Here is a 20,363-nt window from a genome sequence, read left to right as displayed (position 1 = left end):
TCTTTTCCACAGTCTGCCCTGGCATCTCTGCTTCCACTTCATCTAGTAGGTACCACAGTTTATACCAACCTTTTTTTTTAATTAAATTTTTTAATTAAATGTTTTTCTTCCAGTTTTATTGAGATATAAGTGACATACAGCACTGTATAAGTTTAAGGTATATATAATGATTTGACTTATATACATCGTGAAATGATTACCACAGAAAGTTTAGTGAACAGCCATTTTTATTCCAAAATTAAGGGAATAGAAAAAAAAATATATATATATATAAACCTTTAAGAGCCACCCAGGAGCATACTTGAATCATCCCCTTTGGCCCTTGCCAGGCTAATTAAACTTCTTGACACAGGAGAGTGCTTCTGTATTGACAATTTTCCCTTTTCCAGTCTCATATTCCCCTTCTTTGTCCAGGACCCACCCCCAGACACAACCTCCTGGTACCTGCTGGTACATGTTGGCCAGTACTGCAGCTCCACTGGGGTAAATTCTTTCTTCAGCTGGCAGGACAACCCAGGACTTTCCCAGTGGGGTCATGCTGGGAGGACTCTGCCGTCTTCATTCAAGCAAGATTAGGATGGGGTAAGGTGGGGGTCTGTCTACCAACAAAGGGTAGGGAATTCTTTTGCAGGCCCCGTGGGTTGAGGGAGACCTGGAGTTCAAGGTTCTCACTTGCATCTACCTAGAAAGGCTGATTCTGATTCAGGACTGCACTCCTTCTTTACCAGGGATCTGCCTTTGGCACAGGAGGCCATCACGGTTTAGACTTCAGTCTTCTCCTATGTTCTGCCATTCTTAAAACTGGGACCTGTGTCAGGCCTTCCTTTTGTCTGCCTTCTAGCTGCAGTTGTAAGGGTGTCTTTGCTTTGACTAATAGATTTAAGGCTGTCATTTATTCTTTTCAATATATTAGTGGCACTTAGCAATAGCCACCAAAATCTACAATTCCATTTACCATTTCTCCCTTTGTGAATGCCAATTTCAAAAGCTAGTGAAATCCTCTTTATCTCATCGAGTTTCCCAAAGGTGAAAGTTTGGTAACAGAACTATTAGAGCACACCAGGGACCATCAATATACCACCCATCACCATCTGGCCAGACTGTGATCCAAATCCAGAACCCACCCTTACAGCCTGCTTGCTAGGACCATTACCTTAAGTTGGGTTCCCTAGAAGCAGAGCCTGAGATAAAGTCTCTTAAGTAAGTGATTTATTGTGAGTTTCTTTGGGAGAAAGGGGGGAGGGAAGCAGGATGGTAGGAAAAGCCAAGCAAGGATATGATTAAAGCCACAGACTAGCTCCAGCCTGATCTCATGAGGAACACAGGAGCATGAATCGTAACACAAGGTTGAGTCCACCTTGGCACTGGAGGCTGGCCCCCAGGCCAAGGAAGTGTAACCCTCCAGGTGAAGCTGGCTCCATTTGGCTGAAGGCAATGCTCTGGGGAGGGGCGGCGTCAGCAGCCAGCCTTCCATGCGGCTGGGGGATGAGAAGTCTGCTTCAAAAGGGGTTTTCCAGGACACCAACAACATCCACTATTCCAGTGAACTGTCCTCATTTGTTTCCTGAATAGTGAACACTTCCTTGAAATTCTTCTCAAATTCTGCCTCCAGTCTAAGTCCCATTAGGCCAAAGTCATTGAACTGGAAAAAAATAAAAATAAAATGAACACAAAACTCATGATCCTCAATATCAGTGTCATTGGCCACCTTGTAACTGAGAATGACCAGGACTCTTGTCTTAGACACCCTACGTCATATGAACCAGGTTATGCTAAAGAACTCATGCAGCAAAGAGCAACATGCTTCCTAAGAGCACGATTATTTCTTATTAACAAGATAGAAATGGGAAATCATAACCACACTTGGGGACTCTTACTTATTTGGTTGGGTTATTGATTTCAGTGAGAGTTAGAAAAGTAATCTATGTTCTTTGTAACAGTGCAAATAGTACAGATTGCTTTTAAGTTAGATCAATGTTCTACCTTTTTCACTGTCACTTCTGTTCCCCTCTGGTGACTCCTGTTAAACTATATGATCCATTCACATGGAGTGGAATCTGGAGATTGGGATTTCTGAGAGGTCAGATTGAGTGTTTTGGGGGAGAGATAAGAAGCACAATGTAACGTTAAGATGCAAGTCTCTTCTCCCTGGGTTTGGAGCAGGCAGGACTCTGCTGTTCTCAGTGGCAGCTGTAGGAGGGTCTGAGCTCTTCGGGGCCTGGGGTTCTGGTTGCAGGGACACCTTCTGATTCACTGTTGCTACGCCTTGCTGAGCTCCAGTCTTGAACGGAAAAGTCACTGACTTCCGGAACTCTTGCTTTGCAGGTTTCATAGGATGAGGGAAACTAAAATTTCCCAGGTACCAGAAAATGAGGGCAGAGTGCCTCCATGGACAGAAAATGAAATGGAAGCAGGGAGAACCACTTACCTTGTAAGATGCCCTGTGGTTCTGAAAGATGAGGCGCATGTCCTGCACAAACCCCTCCACGTGGGAGTAACCCTGCTCATTCAGCTTCTTCTTGATCTTGTCCAACCACATGGGTTCCTTTAGGTTTTCAGAAGCCTCTTTAATCTAGTGAAAAACAAAAATCAATGGGAGAATTACTGGCAGAGTTCAATGTGTGCCTCCTGCGGATTCCCATCAAATCCAGCAGAAATACAAAAAGGTAAAGGTAACAGCAGCTCATGCTCTCACTCCCATGGGATTCTGATCTCAAATCCCGTGGGTACCTGTTTCAAGGTGGGGTAACATCATGGCAGCCTGTAATCACAGTTTGTTATTGTTACTTACATAATAGTAGTATGGAATCTTCGCAAAAAAGGTGCTCTCTGTATGACAATAGACCTTCAAGAGGAGGAACTCACATTTCTGCAAAAGAAGGTGGCTGTGAGGGAAAAGCAGCTTGGAGACAATGAGCCCATATACATGCCCAGGCAGAGGCATGACTCACACAAGTATCTGGAAGTTTCCCCAAACATGGATGGCTCTTGGAAACAGACATGCAATGGCTGCAAACAAGTTCTGGTGTGATTTCAGTGTGACTGAGTCATGGCTCACCCTTTGGTCGCCTTTCTCCTGACCCTGCCTATTTGACTTCTCACATGTGAGGGGAAAGGGGAAGACTTGGGGTTCCCATCCGACTCACCAACTGCTCCTCGGGCTGCATCTGCCTTGCCAAAACCCCAGATTCCCCGAGACACTGCTGGCTTCCAGAAGACTCCTTCATCCTGCAGAAAGTGCAACTCCACGGGCTCCTGAGGGGCCGGACATAAGTGAGTGAGGGCAAGGTCCCTGGAAACAGTCATCACTCCTATGTCTGATACTGTCCTCCTTTCAGGAATGTTGATGGACATAGCTGGAGGAGGAAGGGGGCACCTCCAGAGTCTCCAAGAACCCCACGTGGGGTCTGAGCCAATGACCCTCATCCCATCAAAGGAGCAACAAGGGGTCAGGGCATGGAGGTGGTGTCAGGATGAGTAGTGGGCTCTTCTTTCTCTGTTTCTGGGAGCACAAAGAATCCTGCCTGCCAGGCCTGAGTGTCGAAACGGAGCCTTAACCCCTGGGGGGCCCTTGGGCTTCCCTCAGCCCATTAAGAAGTGGCAAAATGAGGGAACCAGCCCATGTTTCCTGCCTTTTCTGAATAAGTGCAGAACACAAACAAGTGGCATTTCCACTCCCATGAACAGGAGTCCATGCTGTTAAACTTCTAGGAAAGGACAGTAGCAGTATGTGGGCAAAGGACCTGGCTACCGACCTAGAGGAGAGCAAAACGCATTAACTTGCCACTGCCAGCATCTTGAAACAGCTCTCCGGATCATACTGCTGGACCCTGTACCTATGGCCCTGCTGTTTCCGCATCTAGACATAGTAAGAACTCTGTAGGGAGAGTGTGTATGGCAGGAGGAAGGGTCCCTAATAGGAAGGGAGGGGCTGCATCTCACGAACCTCTCAGTTTCCACAGGTGGGATGTGACAGTCCTCATGAAAAGATCTCGAACAAGTATCACAGCAAAACAGCTTTCCTCCATCCCGGCACGTCTCACACACATCTGAGTTTCCCAGCTGGAAGGTAAAACAACACCTATATCCCTGGTGAGACCCCAGAAGGCCAGAACTAGGGGAATCTAGAACTCATTGCCTTTGTGTGAATCTGAATGGACACTTATATGCTTCTCCCTGAGATATTAAAGAACAGCATAGCGTGGCGATTTCAGAAGCAGAAATTGTGGTCTGCAATGAAATTCAGGAGAAAGGGCCTGTGTGTCAGACCAGAAAAGTCTTCCCTATAAAACCAGAGACTCTAACACTGAAAGGCTAGCAACAAGAGAAGACAATTTTTTAGGAATCTGAATAACTTTATTACCTTGCAGATAAAATAAGGTCCTGAAATAAAGTGTTAAATGCATTTGTCTATACCACAATAACTAAATTGACTCCTTGAAGGGTCATATATTGAGAATTTAATAAGGTGGATTAAACTTAGCGTGGAAAGTAATACAAGATTATTTTAACAATTATTTTGAGTCTTGTTCTGGGCTTTTGCATGAAACTACTTGTGTCGGGTGAATTGGGATTCTGGCCATTTCTTTTGTTTTTGAAATGGCCACATATGAGGAAGTGCTCGCTCCAAGGACCATTTTGCCAAAATCTCCCATTCAATGTTCTGGGGATCCTCAAGGACACCTGCCAGTTGGAGACTGAGACTGCTCGGACATGGAGTCACGGGGCCATGTTATTTCTCATCAGTGTAGACACTCACAGATTACCATCATTGTTCTCTAGAAAGTGATGACGCCTCTTCCCAGAAGAACAAGGAATAACAAATATAACCAATGTCTAAGAACCTCACATCTGTGTATTTTTTAGCAGATTTATCTAGCTCTTTGTTTCTTAGTCCAGCTGCACATTAGAACTTTCAGGGCAGAGTATATAAAATACTAATGCCCTGGTCCCTATGCCAGAAATTCTGAATCAATTTGTCCGGGTGGGGCAGATCCTTTGGTGTTCTTCTTTAATTCATGGAATGGGTAATTTTGTGGATCAGAATCATCTGGGGAGTTTTAAACAATCCCAATGTCCAAGTCGTAGCCTAGACTGATGAACAGAATTTCCTCTAGGGTGGGACCTGGGCAATACTATTTTCCAAAGGTCTTAGTTTCAGCATAAGTTGAGACTTACCCTGGGCAAAGGGGATATTATAGGCCTGAATTGGCCTGTACTATCAGTCCCAGGAAAGATTATTAACAGCAATGAGGGTACTCTTGCTGGAACAGCTGCCATCTCCTCCCCATGGACTCTTGGCCGTGGGCTGTGAGACCTGACCCTCTGTGTCTATATCCATCCCAAACAAGCCACACAAACACTGGACTCCAGCACTGTTTAGATGACTAAAGAATCCTTCAGTTGGCCAAGGGTCAGAAAGAGTGTGGATAAGATCTAAATATTGTTGGGGGGATTGCTTTGGAGGTAAACTATATGTAAAACTACTTGACTATCCCTCCTCTTTTGGACGTTGTGTATCAGTATTACTGCATACTAACTAACTGCTTCCCCCTGGAGTTGTGCAAAGGTGACTCTGCTTAAAATGTCCATCTTGTTGCAATGAAGGGACTCAAAATATGATTCAACTTAGAGAGTGGAGTCATCCATAATTTTAGCAGACCTTAAAGCATCCAGCCATATGGTACCAGTTTGAGTAAAAATGCCCTGTGATTTGCTATGTGGTAACCAGCTCAGCACCATGATGGCTCCCTCAAGATTGGATACAGGGCTTCCGTAAAGAACCCACTAGCCCGGAGTGCATTTCTCTGCAGGACTCACAACAGGGTTCACACCTTAACTTGCCAGGTTGGCCTGGCCTGTTCCTTCTGGTTGTTGCTTAAAAACCATCTAGCTCTACCTGTACCTTGGAATAGATGTTTGGGATTTTCCTTTCCTTCCTTATTGCCTTCTTTAAACTGCTGTTTTCCCCGCAAATTTCCTCCTTATCCCTCATCTGCAAGCCAGCCGCACCCATTACTACTTCAAGCCCAGGCTCTAGAGATCCCAGTGGTCTCAAGCTCTGCCTCCCAGACTCACTTTTGGGGGAAATGAGGAAATGGGAAGGTTTCCACTGAACAAATGGAAAGGATGCTTTCAGGCTGAGACACCCAACGCCAGAACCATGTACCTGATGTGGGCGATGCATCTGCTGTTCCCTGTTCATCACACATAGCAACATGCTGCACCTGAGTGTGAGTGTGCTTCAGGGAAATGCGGTGATGACTCAGAGAATGTGCCGAGGGAAAAGGCCTGCATTATCCTGGGGTTACAGGTGGGCGTTAGTACTTACACAAAGGTTATCTAAAGTATTGTCGGGAGACTTCGGTACTCCTTTCTGCATAAAAGAGAGAAAGATTAAAGGACAATATTGAATGTGATGTATGCATCCATCACTTATTTAAACAGCAATCTGTTGAGGGATTCAAGACACGGTTTACCCATTACTTCATACCTGTTTTTATGGATACACATATCTACCTGGAAAATAAAAAGTACCAAAGTACCACTGTTTGGCCCAATGCAAGTTCTATTCCCTGGCTCTCAGATGCAAGGTGGGGGCTTGTGAAGCCATGCAGGGAGTCTGGCCCTGGTTCCCACAGACGGAGTTGGAGAAACTCTGCTGGTTTTCTTGCTTCGAGAGGCCCTTAGGCATTTTTCTCTATATTAGAAAATGTCATCCCACCTGGAGGAGCTGCAATGAGAGTATCAGGCTGAGGACTCATCGTCAACAGCTCCAGCGACCACAGGGCCTAGAGTCCTGGCAACACTGAAGGTGCGTACCGAAAGTTTTTAAAAGGTGGGAATGGGGTGTTGGAGGAAGTTTAATAATAATTACCCAGTTGAGAAACCACAGAATAATACACTTGCATCCATGCAAGTGTCCCAGAGAAGAATGTCACCACCTATCACAGGTCTCCTAGGGCACAGCCCCAAAGATAAAATGTGCCCAAGTTTCCCAGGGTTGCAACTCTTCTTCCAGAAGGTCACCCTCCTCTTCTCTCCCTCTGAATCCCAAAAAGTCAGCTAGCTGACTCTTCAGAGGTAACTGACTACCACCCACTAACTTTACATTGAGTTCCAATATTCAATAGAATGACCTGACCTCCTTCCCTCTAGGACACAGGCAGCCTTAGCTTTTGTCTGCAGCCCAGGGCAGAGTGGTCATGGAAAAGTGTGATCTATGGGACAATGACCTGAGAGGTGTCCGTGTCACTGCCCACGTTTCTGTGTGGCCTAAAGTTCACCACCCAACCCCATTAGTTATTCTTCCATGTTAGACAATGAAGTTGAAACAATCCCTGAGGTCAGAGATATTGTTTCAATCTTCTAATGACCATTGGGCATTTAGTGTGCACTCAATCATTGTATGTTGGATAAGTGAATAAATGAGTATCATTTCACTTGGGAACAGATTACTTGCTATCTCCTAAGCAAATATTAGCCTACAATAAAAAGATTGTTCTAAAGGTGTATATCAGATTATTTTACAACACAGCAGCTGTCATCAAAAGGTGTTAGTGACCTTTGTGAGGAGCCAGGAAGCTGTCATGTGGTGCTGAGAGTGACACTGAAGATTCCAGAAGCCAAAGGGCAAGAGAGGTTCTGAGAGGCACAGAGGACCCATGGAGGTAGTAATGGGTCCTGAGATCCGCCACTTGGGGAGCTTCTGTTCTTGCTCATAGGGAGATGCAAAATATAGAGGTAATTGCAGGTTGTTGCTAAAAAGTGCTGCACCCACAAATAAGGGTAGAATCTGTTGGTAGGACGTTGTTAGCTTACGTGGGTAATCTAACTGAGTAACTCTTGGCACCTGGGGAATGGTACAGATGCTGGTCTTTAATATACTCACTAAGTAGGGCAAATAATATGATAGGTTCCCTTTAGGAAATCCAGTGGGTGAAATGTCCCAAGGACTTAGAGTTCAAACTGTCCAGAACATCAAATAATGTAAAGGTCTGGACCTCACATTCCCAGTGGAAGATGAAGTCCCATTGGCCAGCTACGTCTCACCTGTCTTAGAAGTCTGTGAACGTCTTGAATGGCCATTTCTACATGAAGTGTATAAGAATGGCACTTCTCACCTCCTCCTTCTTCTCAAGTTCTCATTCTACCCAACCCTGGAAAAACCATCACCATGTCCTGAATCTACACTGCACCGTACATATTTGTTTGTTGCCTCCATAGAGGAAGGAATCACTTTCATAGATAGAAGGGAGGTCTGCACAGCCCCCTTGAGGAACTGAAAGAGTGGCATCAGAGTAAACAATTTTCCAGGTCAGCCCCTCCTATACTTAGACTGTGAATAAACTTTCGATTCATCAGATTTCATTAAAGTTAGGAAATAGTAACATTGATTTAAAAAATCTGGGTTTGAGTTGAAGATGACCCTATCACCTTATTATGATATATTTTTATGTATTCCAGCATCATGTTTTCTTTTACAACTTTGACACCCTTACATCTGCATCTATAGCTAAAGCACATCCATGAGGTCTATTTTGATGGCTCCCTATCACCTCCATCTCAAATGGTTTACCATTCAAAGAAGATCTTGCCATATATACAACATAGTGTTCAAAGTAGCAACGCTGAAGGTGCGTACCGAAAGTTTTTAAAAGCTGGGAGTGGGGTGTTGGAGGAAGTTTAATAATAATTACCCAGTTGAGAAACCACAGAATAATACACAGTGCATGAAAAATCAGTTATGTGATGAGAACTTGTAGAAAGTTATGCAATAATCACCTTTCTTATCCTGCCATATTTCCTTGGAGGGTTATGGAGAAATCTTTTCTGAAAGATAAAAAGATCTAAGTATATGGTTGGCCTGTGAGTCTCGCATTTCCAACCTCCTCCCAAATATTTCTACCTGGATGTCCCACTGTCGGCCCAAAGCCAAGGTGTCTAAATGAGAAATCATCTCTCTCTCCTCACTTGTACTTCTTCTAGAATTCAATCAGTGGTAGCTTAAAAATCATCTTTAGAACTTTTTTTTCCTCCTGTGCTTTCTTCCTAACTTTAAGAGGTTTTCCTTCATAATCTCTTTGACACCTCTCACCTCCTCTCCATTTCCACCAGTGTCACTCAAGCTTGAGTCCCTCTCCCAGGGCTAGTCAATCAACACACACTTATCCCATGCCTACTTGGTGCCAGACATTCTGGCCAATCTTGGGCACACAAAGATGGACAAACCCAAGTGGCGTCTAGAGAGAAAAAGGGGATGCATGGAAGGATGAGAATAAAACAGTATAAGAAAGGCCTTAGTAATGGGCTCAGGGAGCCTGGGAAGGGATGGTCAGGGTCAGGTCAGTCAGGGAATATTCAGGGAAAAATGGCATTTGAGCTGAGCATTGCATGTTGAGTGTAGGTTTCTTGGGCTGAAAGACACTGAAGTCATTTCAAGGCCCCATGGCCACCTAAAACACTATTTTAAATATGTCATTTCACAACTCAGAAGACTTCACTGATTTTGCATTGTCTATATTGTGAGTTTAAACATCTTAGCCTGGCATTAAATCCCTCCACAAACAACTCCAGTTGATGGATTATGCCTTATCACATACAATATGTCTACCTCAACCATGGTTCTGGTTTTCGTGCCATTCTTTGTCTGGAGTAACTTCTCCCTACTTGTTTGATTGTAAACTGTCTTCTTCTTTCAGTGCATAAAGCTGTCTACATGCACGTGAGTCAGAATTACCTTTCCTTCCTCCAAGCTCCTGCATCCATCCTGACAGAGCCCCTTTTACAACAGTGATGTGCTGCATTGTACTGAGGTTAGGAATGTGGAACATCTCTCTCCAGGTGAGAGGATAAACTCAGAGGCATCTGGGCTTTAGCTATAACTCATCTGGGCTTTAGCCATAACAAATATTTGGTGAGCAAATAGTGACCTTATTCTTGGGGCACAGCAAGAAAAGTCACATCTCCCATCCCTGTCACTGGAATACCTCGATCAGCCAACGTAGGGGCATCCCACTACAGCGAACACTTATCTTCCAGTTCTTGGATCTTTCGTGGCCTCCTCTGATTTCAAATTCCCTGGGAGTGAACCAGTCTCCATTCTCACTCTGTATACACTTCACCAAAACTCCTGTAAGACCAGGGTAAGTTAATCTTTAGCCCTCTTTGTTTTCAGATGGTGGGCTCCCAACACACTGGATCTGGACCCACCCAATTTGGTCTCAAGATCTAAAACAGGAGAGTCTAGCCTCCCCTTTCAGGCTTCAGAATCCCCAAACCTAGCCTTTAAGTCCCCTCAAAGGATATTTACTGCTTTGTGGCAACATTTCTTTAACCAATGTGCAACAACAACAACAAAATGATAATTACCATCAAAATCAACCTTTTAAAAGCATGTCAAAATCACCTACGAAGGAAAAGGAGGTGATTTTGAAGAGTGAGACCATTTCAATTTGCTAGGGATAGAGAACAAGTCAGAATCTCCGATGGACTTTGGGGAACCTCAGGTTGGGACTAAGATCTCCAGTGGGGGCTCTGCGGCTCAGAAAGGCACCACAGCAGCATCTGTGCCCTTTATTACACTTTTCATCCAGTTTAATGGCATTATTGAGCAGAGATTTTCCCATCCCTGAAATCATGGATAGCTGATATTAAAAATAATTGTGAAATGCTATCCAATGGAAAATTTAAGTCATGTATAAAAGATAATCATATGCTTAACATCACTAGTCATTAGAGAAATGCAAGTCAAACCCACAATGAGATACCATTTCACACCCACTAAGCCGGCCATCATAGAAAAGTCAGACAATAACAAGTGTTGGCAAGGAAGTAGAGAAATGGGAGCCCTCATACATTGCTGGTGGGAATATAGAACAGTACAGCCACTGTGGAAAACATTTTGGTGCTTCCTCAGTAGGTTAAACATGGAATCATCATATGAACCAGCAATTCCACTCCTAGGTATATACCCAAAAGAATTAAAAACATATGTTCACACAAAAACTTGTACATGAATGTTCAAAACAGCATTATTCATAATAGTGAAAGAGTGGAAACAATCCAAGCTGATGAAAAGATAAACAAAATATGGTATATACATACCATGGAATATTATATTATTGGGCAATAAGAAGGAATGAAGTACTAATACATACTATTACATGGATGAATCTTGAAAACATAATCTTAAGTGAGAGAGCCAGTCCCAAAAGGGCACATATTATATGATTCCATTTAAATGAAATATCTAGAATAGGCCAATTTATGGAGCAGAAAATAGATTAGTGGAGAGAAAATAGATTAGCCCAGTTTAGGGCTGGGTGGTGGGGTGGGGTTAGGTGGGAATGGGCATTGATTGCTAATAGACATGGAGTTTCCTTCAGTGAAAAAATATTCTGACAAAAATATTCTAAAATTAGATTGTGGTGATGGCTGTACCATCTTGTGAATATACAAATAAAACTCAACATTGAGTTGTACACTCTCAATGGTGAATTGTATCTCGGTTAAGCTGTTTAAATACCTTACCTCAATTATGTACATTAATTCCTCACAGCTACACCGTGAAGCAGGTTTTTAATGATTTCTTCTTTAGATGAAGAATTTCAGGGTCAGAAAGGTCCCATTCTCTACTCAGCTGAATCAGTCCCTCTCGGCATAGCTGAGGCTGGGACTCAGGTTGTCTGATTCTGAATTCTGTTCTATCCTTACTACATCAAGCACCTGCCCTGGTGACAATCACCCAGAGGGAGAGAGGATATGAAGGTGGAGGCTGAGAGCCTCTTCCCTTTTATTTCTGCTTCATTTCTCTTTGGCCTCCCCATGGACACTTTCACGTGGGAGTAAGCACCTAATATGTATGATTTCTTAAAGTGTGAAAATAGCAACTTAGGGATCCCTTCCTCCTTCTCTCAAGCCAAACCATTGTCCCAATTCCTTCAACTATGTGTAATTCGCATGGATAATTTCATTACTTCTCGTGATCTCTTCAGATAGGTGTTGCAAATAGACCATAAAACCCACCTTCTTCCAATTTCTTCTTATGTAACATCCCCTTCACCTTACCACAGGTCACAGGAAGTATCTGAGAGTGAAAATCCACTTTTTCATTTCTGTGCTTTCTTTGCCCTGAAAGAGAAGATTCCTTCATTGTCTCATTTTCAATTGCACACGTACTGCTTCTCCCATGCTGAGTTTGTTCCTATAAAGGTATGGAGGAACTTAGAAAGCTTTATTCCATAAATCTCTAGAGTCAAAGTCTTTCTTCCAAGTGGCATTTTTGATACATAACTACAGAATGTCTACCTCTACCTCATCCCTCAAATCTCACACAAAACAGAATGTGTTAGCAGAGAAATCGGGCTTCAGTAAAAGTGTGTTAGCTCTCAGGCCAGTCAGCCCCACTGATTCTTACATGACAATGAAACATACAGCTGCATCATGTTCTACTATTTCACTGCAGTTAGGTGGCTGGAGCAAAGTGAGAGACTGTACTTGCATCTCCCTATTTGAGCTCTGGTTAGTGAGCAGAGAGAGAGTAATGATGGGGGAACCTAATGGAGGTGATGTCTGCCTTCTCTTTGTGTTCTCTGCTTTGGTTCACTTCTCCCTCACATCGGCTTTCTCCTTAGCTGAAAGAGGAGTTCAGGAAGCTCTAGGATAATCTGCAAGTTGCATGGGGTGGGGGGGAGGGCTGCTAGAGACCTGATTCCACAGAAGTAGGGGTGAAAGGACTTCAAACTAGCTCAAGGAGGATGTGTAACTGATGTTGACCCTCCAGCCAATGTTTTAGAGCTATGGTGGGAAGAGGGGGAGCTGTCCATGGTCCAGTTTTGAGGTGGTAGGCTAGTAGAACTGGGATGAACTGAGAAGGATGGTGTGGGCCTAATTCACTCTCTTGCTTTACAGATGAAGAAATTGAAGCAAAAGCTGTCAAGTGACAGGTCCAAGCCCACACAGTCAGAAGAAGAGAATGACAGACTTCTGACTACCACTCCAGGCCACCCGTGGTGTGCAACCTCTGACTCTCTGTGTAGCAGGAAAAGGGTCTGCTAAATAATGTGTGGGTGGTATATGTGCCCTTTATATGAAAGCAGACTATTTCCAGCTTGAAAGTTATCAGTTCAGCAAAGACAGCATCTCTGTGGTAGCCCCTGGACCCATTGGGTCTGGTTTAGATCTGTCACCAAGTTACTTGTTTGTGGAATTATCTTCTTTTTCTTTCATACACATTTTGAAAATAGACCAAATCATATACGTTTTCCAACAGTTAGTAAAGCTACATAAAGCAATTAGGGAAATGGATTTATCAGTAAAAACACAGAGTAAAGCACAGGAAATTAGCTGCATAATTATTGAGAGTGTATTCCCCTTTTCTTCTTTACCTCTTGACTTAACTTTTTTCTGTAGGACTCTGCCACTATGAGTTAAGTGGAGTCTCTGTCTGCCTCTCCTTCTCCCTGAGAAAATAGAAAAATAGAATCACAGTCACAGACATGCAGTTGCATTGTGTATATTAGTGCTTTACAGAATTTCCATTGAAAATGTAACTTCCCCAAAGCCTGTCTAATGCACAAAGAAAAATATATAATGTCTAGTCCTTAAGCACCAAGAATTAGATGGCAAATCTTGGACTCATCTTATGTTTTACTTTTCATTGTCTCACGTTAGTAAAACAAACAAATAATAGAAAGCAGCATTTTATTTATGTCTCAAGCAGCCATGTGTTGAGTGCTTAATAGATGCCAATTGTACATCTACTAATGTACAATTAAAGGCAGTGAGCTAAGGGAAACCGTATGGTGGGCTTCACAGGTGAGACACATGTCCTGCACATCACCTAGAATGAAGTTATTTGTACATTTGTGTTGAAAGTTTTAGTAATGTGACCAAGAGTTTTGTCCACCTGGGTTTAGACAAAGATATTAGAATCGAAGAAACTAACAAGAAGAAGTCTAATCAAGAGAATGGGTAGAACTGAGTCCTCCAAAACCTTGATTTCAAATAGTAATTAAGGACTGGCTCAGTAGATGTTGCAGCAGAGGATGTTCTGCCATTTACAAGTTAATTGACTGTGGATATGCATCTCAGTATGTTTGCTATCATTCACATGTGTTTCATTTTCTAAGGTACGAAGATAAATTCATTTCCTGCTTTCTGTGTTCAATGCCTACCATCAAATGACCACCATCTGGTGGTGCTGGGTGGGGTAATACAGACCCCAAGAAGAAATATTTTCCAGACTACTCCTTCCTAACTGCTGTAAACTCTAAGCAGATTATGAGCATATATCAGACCAGCAAAGTAAAAAGACTGTTTCCTTCAGTCAAACCCAAAATGGACACGTTGGTTGGAAAAATAATCCCACTTTCTGGTCTTTAGACTAAACAGTTACTCAGACGGTTTTCATTTCCTCAAGATCAAAATGGCCTCATGGGACAAATGTTGATGATTAGACCTTATCAGAAGATCAAACAAGTCACAACTTTGCAAGTTGTCACCCTGTTATTATTTAACAAGATAACAGAATCTCTAACAAGATAATAGAATCTCAAACAAGAGGCCTACAGAGATTTCTAAACTTAAGAAATCTTAAGTTTAAGAAATCTTAAAACTTAAAGAAATTTCTAAACGTAAGAAAGTAGAAGACTTGGATAGTATAGCCATGGGCTAAGGAGAACCACTAACAGGACAGAATTGCAGTTCTTAAAGAGGCAGATTAATCTTTTGACTCCCTCTCACTTCCTCCCTCTGGAAGGTGGGTTCAGCAGGCAATAGCAGGTCACCCACCCAGGTATGGCTTTCTGAGGCTCTCCGCACCTCCTCTCTCACCCAAGATGCCAAAGTGGTGGAATACTCTAGAAGACCATGATAGTTCTGGTTCTCTTTCTCATTCCTCCCTCCTCTTCTAAAGGTCCATGCTCACAGCCCAGTGAGAAGAGATCCAGACATCTCATCCTTGCCTCTCCCATATTCCAGTTTGGCTTGGCACTAAAGCTCTGATTACAACCTTGGACAGTCCAGCAAATGCAGAGTTCTTTCTTGCTCTCTGTTTCTATCTGTTGCTTCTGGTTATATCTTTCCTGGGTAGTAGGTATGTTGGATTTACCTTTCATCAAATCTGTTAGGCCTAATATTTGTAGGGAGAAAAAGGAAATACATTGAAGTCCATTCTAGTCTAAAGCTTCTAGTAAAAGGAGATTTGGAGCTTAAAACCCACTAATTCATAATATAGCGCTATTGTATTTTACTTTCAAAACAGATTGGCTGAGCAAGGCAGGATTTAACTATTTCTATGTCCCCAGGCTGTAGTACCCATTTAATAACACTGAAACCCCATAACAAACCCTAATAAATACTATGGCAGTCAGATTATAATCTAAGGTTATTTTTTTAAAATTGTTATGTTTGGTATTAACCTCTAGAAGTAAATGTGACAATTTTAAATTTAATACTGTTTTCTCAAAATCTTAGTAGAACTAAGTCCCAACAGTTGAGAACAATTCACTAAGTGCCAAAAAGGGTGACCAACTGCCCCAGTCTGTTCAGGACTAAGGGGTATCCAGGATGCAGGACTTTCAGTGGCAGAACTTGGAAAGTCCTGGGCAAACAGGGTCGAGTTGGTCACCTTACTTCACAGCCTACATCCAAAGGCAATGCACCGAACCACCTATGCGACCGTCCAAAGTATTAGTGGAACAGATTATGGCGGCCCTAGCTCTTCACTCATATCCAGGCTACACTTCTTTCCAAAAAATCAAGCTGGTGCCTCTTCCCTCACCGCGGAGTTAATGAAAGCATCTCGTGGAGGAAAGAGCTAGCGATTGTGCACTTTCCTTATCCAGTGTCATCTCACAGCTGTGCCTGTCAGGTAAGACACTTCCACACTCTTCTCTCTCCTCTCTCATCCACTTCCCCAATCCTGAATGGGCTCAAGCCAGCAGCTCTTGAGTGGGAGTAGAGCCAAGAGAGAATGAGAGAAGACCCCAATTATGCCACCTCTCCACTGCAGGTGTTCCAGACCAAGCTTGCTCAGGCAGAAGGCAGGGAGATGCTTTGAATTGGAGAAAATACTTAAGTTTTAATACCAGGCCTGAAAGGACCCCCAATAACTGGAAAAAGACTCTTATTCCTGTGAAAAGGGAACAGAAAAATGCTATGACCTGCCCAAGATAGGAAAAACTCACCTAGAAGGTAGATTTGAAAGGGCAATGAGAGAATGAACTTACTTTCTGTTTACAATTTACAAAAACTAGTCATTTTAATAAACCAATAATATAAGGTAAAGGAATTTTCATGAAAAACAGATAAAACTCAGAGGAAAAAAAAATTAGGTCCTGGGCAGATAAGAGCTATGATATAAATGCAAATAATTTACAATCCTGGCTCCAAATGGGTTGCTTTCTAAAGATTTCATGGCTCTCAAATTGACTGGTAAGCTTGACTAGTAAAAAATTAAGGAAGATCTGTGTTCCTCAAAACTTTAACAAAATTTCTATTGATCCCCAGGGCAAAATAGAAGTGGCACAAACAATCTTACGCCTGATTTTGATAGGGTCCTGCAGATGCATTTTCACCTTCTTTCCACTCGAGGCCAGTTGGCCAGCAGCGTTGCTGTTGTCTAGGGGTAGGCAGGGGAAAATACAGAGTTATGCAAACAGCAGCTGACATGTGAAACGAAAAGCAAGCGAGGAATTTTATGAGAGAGTATAATATAGTGGAAATAAAACATCAACTAGGAACCAGAAACCCAGGAAAATCCACTTAAACCTCTGTCCCTGTCTCTTCCTCCATAACATAGACCTACTATTGTTGTTCTATATTATCACAGAAGATCAAGTGTTAAAGTTTTTTGAAAGTACTTTATAAGCTGTGTATTACAAAGTACAATACCATAACTTACGGCTGTCTAATTGTAAAAATACATAAGAAATGTATCAATCTACCACTGAACATGTGTTGAAAAGAGTTCAATTCAGAAGTATCAAAAAAAAAAAAAGCAAGTGAGGAAATATGGGTTTGAATTCTGAACCCCCTTGCACTATACACTCAGACAAGAAAGAAAGTTATGGCAACGGATCTCAAGCAGGTGTCCAGAGCATTCTCTACTTATGAGGGACCACTTTTAAAGTACATACAAGATTTCATTATACTTTGGAAAAAAGTGGTTTAGAATTTATGTATGGACACATAGACCTAAATGAAAATGTCATAATGATTAAATACAAATATTTAGTGTTTTTAAAATATGCATTCTTAAAATGGTTGCAACCACTTTTTTCTTTCTTTCTGAACAATATTATGCACATTCACTAATAGTGCAGCCATGTAAATTGGCAAGAATGTAAGATATATAGATTAGTGAAAATTAATAAATTTTAATTGGACTCTAAAATCTTGTATAGATCTAGTGATTCAAAATCGGAAATCATGTGGAAAATGAAGTCTAGCCCTCATTGTCTAGAGAAAATTTGTTTCTTAAACCACTACTAAAATGAACAAGATTTCAGGGGTCTGATTAGAAGTAATATATACACGTTACTGGAAACTCAGAAAATAAAAATTGCATGAAACATCACCATCTGGAGATAGCCACAATTAACTTGTTAGACTTTTCTTTTGCATATTTTACTGTTTAAATGACACTTTTCCATTACAATAGTTGAACATGTTTAATATTTTGAGTATATACACATACCTTTAAAAAACACAAATAAAAATGTAAACATCACCTATATTCCAATGACCAAATTCAACTACTGCATATATTTTTATGGACGTACTGACATTGATTTTCCTATATATCTTATAGGATTTATTGAGATATAAAAACAAATAATGCTTATACATATATTTTCTTTAACACACACACACATGCACACACATACACATACAGTCTGCTTTATTCATTTAGCCTTTAGAACATCTCTCCAAATTAATGTTTCTTGACCTAGGAAAGAAGCCACATATTGAGGATGGCAGTGTCTCGGTAGCATTTAGCTCTGGACTGTTACACACGTGAGATATAAACCATTTTGTTGAAGCCACTGTATTTTTGGGCCTCTTTGTTAACGTGTCTTGGCCTATATCCTGACTGACATAGTAGCTAGGAAACTATTATTGTCCTCAAGAGACTGCAGGCTGCAAGAAGACAATAAGCAGTGCCTTATAAACCGAACAGGTGTGACTACTTCACTTTGCTGCTTACCTTTTTGATGTATGTTTCTCTGATATTTCATTTTTACTCTTGTCCAGGAATGCCCTTTCTTTTTTTCTTAAAAAAAACATAATAAAGTTAATTACTTAGAGCTGTAAATATAATTCTCAAAGCCTTATATATCAGTAGTTTTCAAGTATTTTTTTCAGACCTTAGTTCACAAGAATGGGGCAAATTTCTTAACTACCAGTGTAGCAGTGTGAGGTTGATTTTGAGGTATATTTTACCCTGCGTAGATTTGGAGACTATAGGAGATGACTTTCTCTTGAACAAATATCAATTTGTTCCCTTTTCAAGTGTTTTTATGTAAATTCAAATGCTCTGAAGTTGGGAGGCATTCTCAACTTTAATACGGAGAACTGCCATTAAATAATCTCTGTATTCTTGCAGTTGTAACACAAATCTTCTCACTTATGTTTAATATAGTGCCTGAAATTCCCAGAGGACTTAAGGAGAGTGGATTTTGTGTTGTGTTTTGCTTTCTTGTGTGTGATATGAAAATGTGTGAATGTGGGAAGACCACTGGTGCTGGGCAAGGAGCTAGCTCAGTGCTGACTTACAAGGCAGGAAGGGCCAAAAAGCCTTGCTCTTCAAATGGAAATGCTATACTCAGGAATGCTGGATCTACCATATGATCCAGCAACCCCACTCCTGGGCATATATCCGGAAAAGATGAAAACTCTAATTCAAAAAGATACATGCACCCCAGTATTCATAGCAGCACTATTTACAGTAGTCAAGACATGAAAGCAACCTAAGTGTGCATCAAGAGATGAGTGGATAAAGATGTGGTATATCTATACAATGGAATATTACTCATACATAAAAAAGAACAAAATGACATTTGCAGCAACATGGACGGATCTAGAGATTATCATATTAAGTGAAGTAAGTCAGAGAAACACAGATATCATGTGATATCACTTATATGTGGAATCTAAAAAAATGATACAAATGAACTTATTTACAACACAGAAATAGACTCACAGACATAGAAAACAAACTTATGGTTACCAGAGGGAAAAGGAGTACGGAGGGACAAACTAGGAGTATGGGATTAACAGTTACTACTATATACAAAATAGATAAACAACAAGCTATATTTACTGTATAGCACAGGGAACTATACTCAATATCTTGCAATAACCTATAATAGAAAAGAATCTGAAAAATATATATATATAACTGGATCACTTTGCTGTACACCTGAAACTAATACAATATTGTAAATCAATTATATTCAATTAAAAAAGAAAAGAAAGAAAGAGAATGCAGCGACCGCCCCAGTGGCACCTTGGCTTTCTATTCTACTTCACAGCCTGAAGCAAATCTCAGCCTCACTGAGGTCTTCAATTCACCAAGATTCCCCAGAGGCCTGGGCCTGGTGCACTGATGCTTGGCTAAGCTGACAGCCGAAGTCCACTGGGCCACTGTGGCTGTTTGGCCCCAGAGCCAGCTTGGCAGAACCAAAGCGGATGTGGTCACTCCTCTGGTTGGCGGAAGTCAGATGACTGGGCTTTTGCACATAAGCTACATGCTTGGTCGGCCATGTGGAAAACTACAGACTGGCAGAGTAGGGACACCGATCTCTGGGGCAGTGATTGTGGAAACGAACCGCGGTGCTGATTGACCAGTCTGGGCCCCTCATGGGAATGCCCAGGTGCCTGGTCTTTACTGACGGAGGCTGACATCATGATTCTGATGCAGGGGTTATGGCTGACCGCCAGGCTCGTGACTCCTGCTAGAAGCTGGCCCATTTGTCCCACGCTGGGGGAGCTACATCGCAAGGGGCTTTGCCTCTGCCTGCTCCTGCCTGACCAGGCTTCAGGATGCTCTTGGGGTTATGGGAGGTGCTGCAACATGGTCTATACTTCCGCTTACAGACCAGCTGACTCTGGCCGTACCATTGTGACCCTAGAAAGTCATGGGTATCTTGAGCCTGGCTGCCTGGACCACTGCAGTCTGACAACGATGTACCCTTTAACAAAAGAGCTCTTCACAGTGCAGACTATCTGGCCCACATCCCTCATCTCCTGCCCATACACCTCTGTAAGGCTCTTTGGTTACTGAAGGCAGCTGTCCCCAGAAAGGGATCCGCTCCTTCCTGGATGATGATCAGGCCAAAGCGGTGAGGGGTTAATGG

General features: G+C 42.1%; 1 protein-coding gene across 9 annotated transcripts in view; it reads right to left on the bottom strand.

Annotated features, from left to right (window-relative positions):
- Positions 1-1,187: 1,187 nt before the first annotated feature.
- SP140 (SP140 nuclear body protein) overlaps positions 1,188-20,363 on the bottom strand; it is a 77,720-nt gene continuing 58,544 nt past the window's right edge. For 8 of the 9 annotated variants that reach the window (XM_057550716.1, XM_057550717.1, XM_057550724.1 and 5 more), the window contains 12 exons: positions 18,212-18,277; positions 16,544-16,624; positions 13,389-13,463; positions 12,028-12,132; positions 9,990-10,132; positions 8,785-8,832; positions 6,332-6,376; positions 3,947-4,062; positions 3,147-3,255; positions 2,792-2,869; positions 2,429-2,572; positions 1,188-1,642 (listed from right to left, as the gene is read on the bottom strand). In XM_057550716.1, coding sequence (XP_057406699.1) covers positions 1,535-1,642; positions 2,429-2,572; positions 2,792-2,869; positions 3,147-3,255; positions 3,947-4,062; positions 6,332-6,376; positions 8,785-8,832; positions 9,990-10,132; positions 12,028-12,132; positions 13,389-13,463; positions 16,544-16,624; positions 18,212-18,277 — 1,118 coding nt within the window. In that variant the 3' untranslated portion in view covers positions 1,188-1,534. The remainder of the gene's footprint in view (positions 1,643-2,428; positions 2,573-2,791; positions 2,870-3,146; positions 3,256-3,946; positions 4,063-6,331; positions 6,377-8,784; positions 8,833-9,989; positions 10,133-12,027; positions 12,133-13,388; positions 13,464-16,543; positions 16,625-18,211; positions 18,278-20,363) is intronic. The other variant, XM_057550720.1, reaches the window with a different exon arrangement.

Source organism: Balaenoptera acutorostrata, chromosome 8 (genome assembly GCF_949987535.1).
Source record: "Balaenoptera acutorostrata chromosome 8, mBalAcu1.1, whole genome shotgun sequence".
In the NCBI taxonomy this organism is placed as follows: Eukaryota; Metazoa; Chordata; class Mammalia; order Artiodactyla; family Balaenopteridae; genus Balaenoptera; species Balaenoptera acutorostrata.
This window is presented reverse-complemented; position numbering and strand designations above follow the sequence as displayed.